At 39.7% G+C, this 9,300-nt stretch overlaps 2 protein-coding genes and 1 long non-coding RNA gene across 8 annotated transcripts in view; 2 read left to right on the top strand and 1 right to left on the bottom strand.

Moving 5' to 3' along the window:
* The window catches only part of LOC124295531, a 172,546-nt gene that overhangs the window by 163,057 nt on the left and 189 nt on the right, over positions 1 to 9,300 (bottom strand). For 3 of the 5 annotated variants that reach the window (XR_006905483.1, XR_006905481.1, XR_006905482.1), the window contains exon 1: positions 4,276 to 4,411. The exons of 1 other annotated variant lie outside the window; for it this stretch is intronic. This is a non-coding gene — a long non-coding RNA (uncharacterized LOC124295531). Of the gene's footprint in view, positions 1 to 80; positions 363 to 4,275; positions 4,412 to 9,300 lie in introns of those variants that run through there. One more of the 5 variants, XR_006905485.1, reaches the window with a different exon arrangement.
* Positions 811 to 9,170, top strand: LOC107222258 (damage-control phosphatase ARMT1). Of its 2 annotated transcripts, XM_046745930.1 has the most exons (7): positions 811 to 1,071; positions 1,295 to 1,400; positions 1,485 to 1,741; positions 1,819 to 2,004; positions 2,440 to 2,579; positions 7,730 to 7,995; positions 8,070 to 9,170. In XM_046745930.1, the coding sequence occupies exons 1-7, from the start codon at positions 980 to 982 to the stop codon at positions 8,424 to 8,426; spliced, it is 1,404 nt and encodes a 467-aa protein (XP_046601886.1). In that variant the 5' UTR covers positions 811 to 979; the 3' UTR covers positions 8,427 to 9,170. The 2 variants fall into 2 exon arrangements, with proteins under 2 accessions (XP_046601886.1, XP_015517023.2); XM_015661537.2 differs by lacking the exons at positions 7,730 to 7,995; positions 8,070 to 9,170 and adding an exon at positions 2,920 to 4,020 and having other exon boundaries at positions 2,440 to 2,845.
* Positions 4,416 to 7,629, top strand: LOC124295529 (damage-control phosphatase ARMT1-like). The gene is made up of 6 exons (XM_046745928.1): positions 4,416 to 4,717; positions 5,781 to 5,886; positions 5,971 to 6,227; positions 6,301 to 6,486; positions 6,557 to 6,974; positions 7,051 to 7,629. Exons 1-6 carry the CDS (start codon positions 4,416 to 4,418, stop codon positions 7,402 to 7,404), a joined length of 1,623 nt encoding a protein of 540 aa, XP_046601884.1. The 3' UTR covers positions 7,405 to 7,629.

A 9,300-nucleotide genomic window follows, 5' to 3' on the forward strand; every position in this document is an offset into this window, starting at 1 on the left:
GGCAGCATCTGCTGGATCGGGACGTGTCGCCATCTTTACATTGTTTAAAGAACTAAAATTAAACAATGACAGGAATCCACCTTTTAACCGTTTTTGACCACTTCTTGGCAGACTGAAGATAACTTTTGTCCAACCTTTTTTACCGACGAGTGACGAATCTTTGATCTAACTTATCGACAGAAATGTTTTTTCTTCAACGTGACACATTTTTTCAAATGAATACGAATAAATCGTCGAAAATTGGAGATAAGCAGATAAGAATATAATTGTGATAAATATTTTTGAACCATTCGAGTCAGATCAGTTGTTTGCATTTATAATCTTTACAACGGGATAATAATATGACGAGTTGTGTGATAAAATAGGAGTAAAAAAAAATTAAAAAAATCCAAGCCAACAATCTAAATTGATGAATTGCGTTTGGTAATAAAACTGTATCTTTCCTACGACTTTAAAATTTTATGAACTTCGTTCAAAGACCGCTTTTAATTCTTTTATCAACGCTTTGCTTTTCTGATGCATGACAGCGCGCATAATAAAAGTGTCTGATTACAGTGTCGTTAAATAATATTAGGTATCTCGCAACGCGTAGGTGAGTCGTAGAGGGAAGCAAAAAATAAAAAATAAATACGTTGAAACGTGTGCCGTAATAATTTCTAATCAGAAACGACGACTCTGGGGTCAGAATAAATTTACGACCAGGTCGCGACGACGTAACGTCACAGTTTCGAGAATCCGGGCTCTTTATTCTCCTATTAATCAGAACTCTCGCGCGATTCATTGACGTCCTCATCTACCAACACGACCACCACTAAACTACTACTACTACTATTACTACCGTTACCACACTCCTGATCACACTGCGCTGATCGTCGCGCATCACGTGGCAAGTGGCTTTAGCCGTCTGCTGTATTTCGATTCAAGGATTTCATTCGGTCAGTGTTCCGCTGCCCGGTGATAAAGGAGTAGCAGTGCCGTCATGACGGAGAGGCAAAATTCGCTAGAGGGCATAACGGATCTGCAGGACACTGTCACTCCGTTTGGAGTGCAGCTGAGAGCGAAATACAAGAGGTGAGGAGGCTTTTTTATCTAACCTGCGATCCTTTTTCACTTTCTTTGATATTATGAATTAGTCACTGTGAATATGCAGCCTCGAGTCGTCCGGCTTTCCCTTGGGGAATAAAATGAATACCAAAAATTTATCATTAGACCTTGGACTAAGTCCGGGTCGCGACCCTGCTCCCACTGGAATACCGACGTCGATTGATTATTGACCTTTGGATCCGATTCGCAGGACTGGCGCCTACTCAACGTTCAATGATAGAGTACCAGTGATTCTGACACGTGTGATAGACTCGCTGAGTCGTGACAAGGATGAAATCGTTAAGAAGTACGGAAAGGTGAACTTCTGATTATTTGTACAGAGAAACTGGCCACTGAACGGCGCGACGAACGGCCTCTAATGTCTTGTTCAATATTCACAGTCGTCGTCGGAAGACGTCAAGCAGGTGATAGGATACATCAGTAAACTGAAAAACGAGATTGTCACCAACAAGCCGTTGATACCATTGATTTGCGTACCCGACGAAAGCCCTGAGGATAAGGAAAACATAAAAATGTGGAACGACTATCTAGAGGAGCGGACAAAAATTGAGGGAAAAGTACCCACTTGGTATAACACGGTGGTGCTCTACGCCGAATGCTACTCGTACCGAAGAGTCATAGAGGGTTTCAAGCTTACGTAAGAATCAAGTTTTCTCGTCTTTGCATAGAACTTTTAATGTTGTTCATTTTTCGCTAACTCCAGTTTTCTTTAAGGAAAACCTTGCGCTCCTACGATCCTTTCGCTAAACTGAAAGAAGACTCCTTTGACGGTTCTACAGCTAGCGCCATTGCTGTAGCAAATTACACTCTGGGTCAGGTCGAGAGAGCGCAGCAGGCCTCTTCGGCCGAGCTAAAACACGAGCTGGCTAAGTTCCTGAGATTATCACTATGGGGCAACAGGTACAGCTGAAGTGATTCTTTATTCGTCGACGACAGAGCAGGGTGGCCACACAACTGGAATTCTCAGGGGATTTTCAATTTGGCTACGAAAAAAAAATTGAAAATATCAGTTTTCTATCATGGGAAGTAGAAATTACTTTTTGAGGTAGCAAGTCTACCTTTTTGTCGTGGAGAAAATAAATTGGCTTAAACTAACTCTTTTTGTAAATTATATTTTTCTTCAATTTGAATTGAATTTGAATCGAATATAGAATTAATAAGCTGAACGATTTAGGTTTTAGTAACTTACGAGAGCTGGGAAATCATCAGGGAAAGCTAGCTTATTGGTCCCAGAAAATCTGGAAAAGTCATCCAATTTTTATTCCAGAAATTTGTGGCCACCCACACAGTGTTAATATGAAACTTCTAAGCTCCGTCCATCCTATCACTTTTCAGATGTGACCTGTCGCTCAGTGGTGGAGCTGAGAATGGCCAGATCGGAAACCCTCTCGAGCTCTTAAATGCTCTTGAAAAAGACTTGCTAGTAGACGACTCGAACTTCGTCTGGGACGTGCTGACCAAGGCTCAAAAGAAAGGTGGCCAGGTATTGGTCGATATAGTGCTGGACAACGCAGGCTACGAACTATTCACAGACTTGTGTTTAGCCACCTTCTTAACCGCTCACAATATCGCAAACAAAATACGTATATATGTGAAAGACTCGCCTTGGTTCATCAGCGACGTAACTACCAACGATTTTCACTGGATGATCGAGCGCATGAACGGGCTATCGAATCCGGATCTAAACCAGCTTGGAAAATTGATCAAGGGTTATCTCGAGAGCGGAGCATGGTCTATTGAGGTAAGAAACTAGGAGTACAAATCAAATGTCCGAATTTCAGGTGCGAGAACCTAAAGTCTGTTTTATCTCTACAGGAGGACGCGTTCTGGACAACCCCATTTCCTTTTATGGAAATGTCCCAAAGGGATCCGACGTTGTACGCCAAACTATCGGAAGCAAATTTACTCATTGTCAAGGGCGATTTGAACTACAGAAAATTGGTAGGGGACGTTAACTGGGAATACAGCACAAACTTCCTCGAAGCGACCAAAGGATTTTTACCGACAAATTTCGTCAGCCTGCGTTCCATCAAGTCGAACACGTGTTCAGGATTGAAATCTGAACAAGGCCAGTATCTCGACAAAATAGACCCCTCCTGGATGCTCAGCGGGCAATACGGTCTCATTCAAGGAACGATCGACGCCTGCATTTGCAGTAAAACAAGTTCTTGATCCCCTCCACCCTTAGTTCAATAATAAAATAATTTAATTGTAGCTGATCATCGGCGTTGTCAAGGTTTCTCATCTCCACAAAATACGATCAAACTTCCATCGATGTTTATGGATAAAACATTTTGCTGTCGCATATAATTTACTCGTAAAACTCACTCTACTTACGGTTGTTTTACAAATTATACATTCAATTACTGAAATTGTAAAATTCAGCGGTAGTCAACCTGGTCCCTACCGCCCACTAGTAGACGTTCCAGTTTTCATGGTGCGCGGTAAGGGTTTTGTCCGACACTGAAGCACTTTCCTTTTCTTTTTCAATTTACTTGAATTTTTAAAAACATTGTTATTGGAAATTTTTTAAAGTAAAGCTATTTCCCTACCTTATAAGACACCATTGCCGTGGAATCTGTAGGCGGTTAGAAAACTTTACTACTAACAGAGATACAAAAGTATGTATAAAAAGGTTGACTACCCGTGATTGTAAACAATAATCATCTCTGTATAAATTTATGGCAGTTGTTGTACATTGGCGTGTGTGTAAACTTTTCACATCTCGAATAGCACAAATTTCTAAATTGCACCTTACACGTCCCAATTTTAATATATTTATTTTATTGTAAAACTTGATATCAGTGGAACATTTGATGTTAAGTAAAAAGATAATCATATAAAGCTATTATACAATTACCCGTTATCTTGATTCACAACAAACATTCGGCATTAAAGTAAAAATTTCACAACTCACTGTTTCGTGTCTCCTCTGTTTTGCTCTGAGCAACGAACAATTCTATCATACCAAACGACGTTGTAAGTTAGTAACGTTATTTTTGCAATGACTTTGAAGGAACTAAGCCTGAAAAATATGAGTTTCTTCTTTTTTTATCACAGTTTACTGAATTTCAAACAGTTTACAAAATCGCAAAATAACAATTTTTAATCAGCACGAATCATTCCGGTAACGTTACTAACTTCAACATGATTATATCAAGTCAGATTTACCTTCTTCATCCGGGTAAAGACGAATTATCCTCACGCACTGCTCCGACATCTAAAAAGTTTGGTAGGACGCTTAAAATCACAACACGATACACTAAAAACGTTCGAGATAACTGTTTAGTGAGGGGGGAACGAAGAGATTTATGCAAAGCCACAGCAAGCCACCAACTCACATTCGTGGTTCAATCGCTACTGAGGCCGGTTCGAAGATGACTTCACGCCTCACACCGGCAATTCTCGGCGGCCTAACGTTCCTGTTGTTGCTGTGTTTCGACGGCTTGTTGATTGATAATAACTGCGTCGCGGCGCCGAGTTTGATCGCACATGTGTCGAACGAAACTGGGGAAGTTTTTCTGTCGTCGCCAAATTTGAAACTCGAACACGAACCGGAGTTGCTGGACACCGTCATTCCGTTCGGCGTTCAGTCGTCTCCAAAGTACAAAAGGTGATCGTCAATTTTTTTACTCTCACTTCACGTTGCTACCGGTTTTTGTTTATCGTATTGAAGTTAGCAACGTTATCGTAACGATTCATATCGAGGAAAAAGTGTTGCTTCTAGATTTTCGAATTGTTTGAAATTCAGTAAACCATAATAAAACAGAGTTACTAAATTAAACATCGTTTTTGTTTTAACTGAGAGAATAACGACAATCTATACCTTATCGGGCAGTGATTTAGAGTATTTAATATTGCAGCAGGCACTTTTAATTCATTTTTCACGTAATCATAAAGTCATGATGACACGAATAACAAAAATTTCGAGAAATCAATGCTACAAAATGTAATAAACGGTTATACCATGACGAACCATGACTCGAAATTTCAGTGTTCGAATAAACTATTTTTAGATGATTAAAAGAAAAGGAAAAATACAAAGGGCATTCACCGTGAAAACTTAATTAGATTATTTGAATGTTTAAATAATTATAGAAAGTCTGGCGAAGGAATTTTTTTTTTTTAATTTGCTTAAAGAGAATTTCAATAATGAGTGGTACTACACGTCAGGTGGTCAATATTTTGGGCGACAAAATAGCTCTAAATATATATATATATATGTATATTTTATTACGACGTATTACGCAATGCGTGTAATAGGGGTCATCTACGGATCATTGATTATAAGTCGCTATCAGACATTCGATATATATATATATATATATAAAACATCGTCGTCGTAAAACATCAGTTCATACATATGTTCATACATAATCTCACTCAAATTCTTTTCCCAGTCTTTAAAACTGATGTTTTACGACCCGCGTGATTTTACGAAATTCGCGGATTATCTAGTATATGACGTGCTCTGTATTTCTTGAAATTGGGTAATTCTTTTCATGGAATGTATTACATAAGTTCCGTGATTTTACTGACAGTAAAACAATTGTTGATACGATACATACATCTTTACTGTAAAATGTTACACCGACGTGATATAGATATATTACGTTACACCTACGCAAGTGTGTTATACGTTCAAGGTTTATCACGTGTTTTTAATAAATCTGCAGAAGTCTCGCCTATCATGAAGTCAGATATGGACTACCTCGGATCCTAACTCGAGTCATCGATTCCCTCGTCAATGATAGGGAAGAAATTGTTCAGAATTACGGTCAGGTGAACTTCGTTCGAAACTTCGTAAGCAATACCCTGGGCGATAATATTTGATCTCGTTGTTAATTTCTCCTTTTAATTTCACAGTCCGCTGGGAAAGATTTGGATCAAGCGTTGAGCTCCATTCGCAATTTGAAGAATGAGATACTAACAAACGCAGAGTTGAAACCTCTGCGTTTTTCACCTAATGAAAATGACACCTGGTCTAACGAGGTCAGGGTGTGGAACAATTATCTAGTAGAACGTACTAAAATAGAGGGAGTTATTCCAAGGTTTTACAGCACTATCTACGTTTACTTGAAATGCTACGTGTTTCGAAGGATCGCTGAGGCGTTTCATTTCACGTAAGGAATTGCAATAGGCAAATTTTCGAGAGAAAAATTTTCATGAAGCTAACAAGAACTCGTTGTGATTCAGGGAAACGTTGAAATTTTACGATCCGTTCGCTAAACAAAAAAGACGGGCTTTCGAGGATTCAACAGCAAGCGCCATTGCAGTGGCTGCTCATACTCTGCAAGAAATCGACAGAATACCGGAAGTATCATCGGCGAATGAGAAACAACAATTTATTAAGCACCTGAAACTGGGCTTATGGGGCAACAGGTAAACTCGGGGTGTAAAGTTTTTACGGATCGATTGTGTTTCATGATTATTTACGTATTTTATCGCGCAGGGTCGATCAAGCCATGTCATTCAGCCATGGTGCTGCGGTAGGTCAAACTGGAAATCCGCTCGAACTACTAAGTGGCCTGGATAAAAACATTCTTATTGACGGCACCGATTTGGCCTGGAATGCCTTGGCTAATTGCAGAGCGAAGAAGCCCAACGGCACGATAACGGTCGATATAGTGCTGGACAATGCAGGCTACGAATTATTCACCGATCTCAGTCTCTCCGCCTTTTTGATCGCTCGCAATCTTGCAGATAGGATACGATTTTACGTGAAACGTATTCCCTGGTTCGTCAGTGACGTTACCACGCGAGATTTTCAATGGATCATCCAACACATGAAGAATTCTTCGAATCCTGACTTATCGCGGTTTGGAGAGTTGCTGAAGGGTCACGCAGAGACCGGTGTATTTTCTATTCTGGTAGGAATCGGCGAGAGTTGCGCGAACTTTGAAACGGTTGACGAGATTCATCATTTTTTTCCGCCTTCATTTACAGGATGAGCCTTTCTGGACCAGCCCGTTTGTTTTCTCAGAAATGCCCCAAAAGGATCCCGCCTTGTACGCTAAACTTTCAGAAGCAAGTCTGGTCATATTCAAGGGCGACTTGAATTACATAAAATTATTCGGAGATATTAACTGGGAACACACCACGAGCATTCTTCAAGCAATCCGAGGATTTTTGCCAACGAATTTCGTCAGTCTAAGGACACTCAAGTCGGACGTTTGTGTGGGGTTGAAGCCCAACCAAGCTGAGTCTATCGCAATAGTAGATCCGAAATGGCTTGGAACAGCAAAATACGGTGTCATAACAGCGGCTGCAAATAATCAGACTTGCAGCAGAGCAGGATAATCTGCCGTCACTCAAAGTAGACAAAAAAACTCAGAATTTTCATTTTTGTCCGAATAAAAGAGAAATTTATTCTATGTAGTACAATAGAATTCTGTACTAACGCATCCATAGTAATCAATACGTATTACACGTACTTCTAATGACCTTAATCTAATCACCCATTATGAAATATATATTTATTCGAAATTAAAAATCATATCAGTTGGCTGGCTATGTACCGAAGTATACGTACGTAATTGAGAATTATACCCTAAGCAGAATTTGGCATTACTCGCAACAATGACAACGTTGCTGTTGGCACGGGTTCTGTTACCAACACTAAAAGGTGGCCAGGTATTGGTCGATATAGTGCTGGACAACGCAGGCTACGAACTATTCACAGACTTGCGTTTAGCCACCTTCTTAACCGCTCACAATATCGCAAACAGAATACGTATATATGTGAAAGACTCGCCTTGGTTCATCAGCGACGTAACTACCAACGATTTTCACTGGATGATCGAGCGCATGAACGGGCTATCGAATCCGGATCTAAACCAGCTTGCAAAATTGATCAAGGGTTATCTCGAGAGCGGAGCATGGTCTATTGAGGTAAGAAACTAGGAGTACAAATCAAATGTCCGAATTTCAGGTGCGAGAACCTAAAGTCTGTTTTATCTCTACAGGAGGACACGTTCTGGACAACCCCATTTCCTTTTATGGAAATGTCCCAAAGGGGTCCGACGTTGTACGCCAAACTATCGGAAGCAAATCTACTCATTGTCAAGGGCGATTTGAACTACAGAAAATTGGTCGGGGACGTTAACTGGGAATACAGCACAAGCTTCCTCGAAGCGACCGAAGGATTTTTACCGACAAATTTCGTCAGCCTGCGTTCCATCAAGTCGAACACGTGTTCAGGATTGAAATCTGAACAAGGCCAGTATCTCGACAAAATAGACCCCTCCTGGATGCTCAGCGGGCAATACGGTCTCATTCAAGGAACGATCGACGCCTGTATTTGCAGTAAAACAAGTTCTTGATCCCCTCCACCCTTAGTTCAATAATAAAATAATTTAATTGTAGCTCATCATCGGCGTTGTCAAGGTTTCTCAGCTCCACAAAATACGATCAAACTTCCATCCATGTTTATGGATAAAACATTTTGCTGTCGCATATAATTTACTCGTAAAACTCACTCTACTTACGGTTGTTTTACAAATTATACATTCAATTACTGAAATTGTAAAATTCAGCGATAGTCAACCTGGTCTCTACCGCCCACTAGTGGACGTTCCAGTTTTCATGGTGCGCGGTAAGGGTTTTGTCCGACACTGAAACACTTTCCTTTTCTTTTTCAATTTACTTGAATTTTCAAAAACATTGTTATTGGAAATTTTTTAAAGTAAAGCTATTTCCCTACCTTATAAGACACCATTGCCGTGGAATCTGTAGGCGGTTAGAAAACTTTACTACTAACAGAGATACAAAAGTATGTATAAAAAGGTTGACTACCCGTGATTGTAAACAATAATCATCTCTGTATAAATTTATGGCAGTTGTTGTACATTGGCGTGTGTGTAAACTTTTCACATCTCGAATAGCACAAATTTCTAAATTGCACCTTACACGTCCCAATTTTAATATATTTATTTTATTGTAAAACTTGATATCAGTGGAACATTTGATGTTAAGTAAAAAGATAATCATATAAAGCTATTATACAATTACCCGTTATCTTGATTCACAACAAACATTCGGCATTAAAGTAAAAATTTCACAACTCACTGTTTCGTGTCTCCTCTGTTTTGCTCTGAGCAACGAACAATTCTATCATACCAAACGACGTTGTAAGTTAGTAACGTTATTTTTGCAATGACTTTGAAGGAACTAAGCCTGAAAAATATGAGTTTCTTT

Source organism: Neodiprion lecontei, chromosome 7 (genome assembly GCF_021901455.1).
Source record: "Neodiprion lecontei isolate iyNeoLeco1 chromosome 7, iyNeoLeco1.1, whole genome shotgun sequence".
NCBI lineage: Eukaryota > Metazoa > Arthropoda > Insecta > Hymenoptera > Diprionidae > Neodiprion > Neodiprion lecontei.

Excerpts from the sequence above, each read along its gene's own strand:
- LOC107222258 (XM_046745930.1), top strand. The coding sequence starts at position 980 with ATGACGGAGAGGCAAAATTCGCTAGAGGGCATAACGGATCTGCAGGAC. Across the intron at positions 1,401-1,484 it reads TCGTTAAGAAGTACGGAAAG|TCGTCGTCGGAAGACGTCAA; the intron begins GTGAACTTCTGA and ends CAATATTCACAG. Across the intron at positions 1,742-1,818 it reads ATAGAGGGTTTCAAGCTTAC|GAAAACCTTGCGCTCCTACG; the intron begins GTAAGAATCAAG and ends GTTTTCTTTAAG.
- LOC124295529 (XM_046745928.1), top strand. The coding sequence starts at position 4,416 with ATGCAAAGCCACAGCAAGCCACCAACTCACATTCGTGGTTCAATCGCT. Across the intron at positions 4,718-5,780 it reads TCGTCTCCAAAGTACAAAAG|AAGTCTCGCCTATCATGAAG; the intron begins GTGATCGTCAAT and ends ATAAATCTGCAG. Across the intron at positions 5,887-5,970 it reads TTGTTCAGAATTACGGTCAG|TCCGCTGGGAAAGATTTGGA; the intron begins GTGAACTTCGTT and ends TTAATTTCACAG.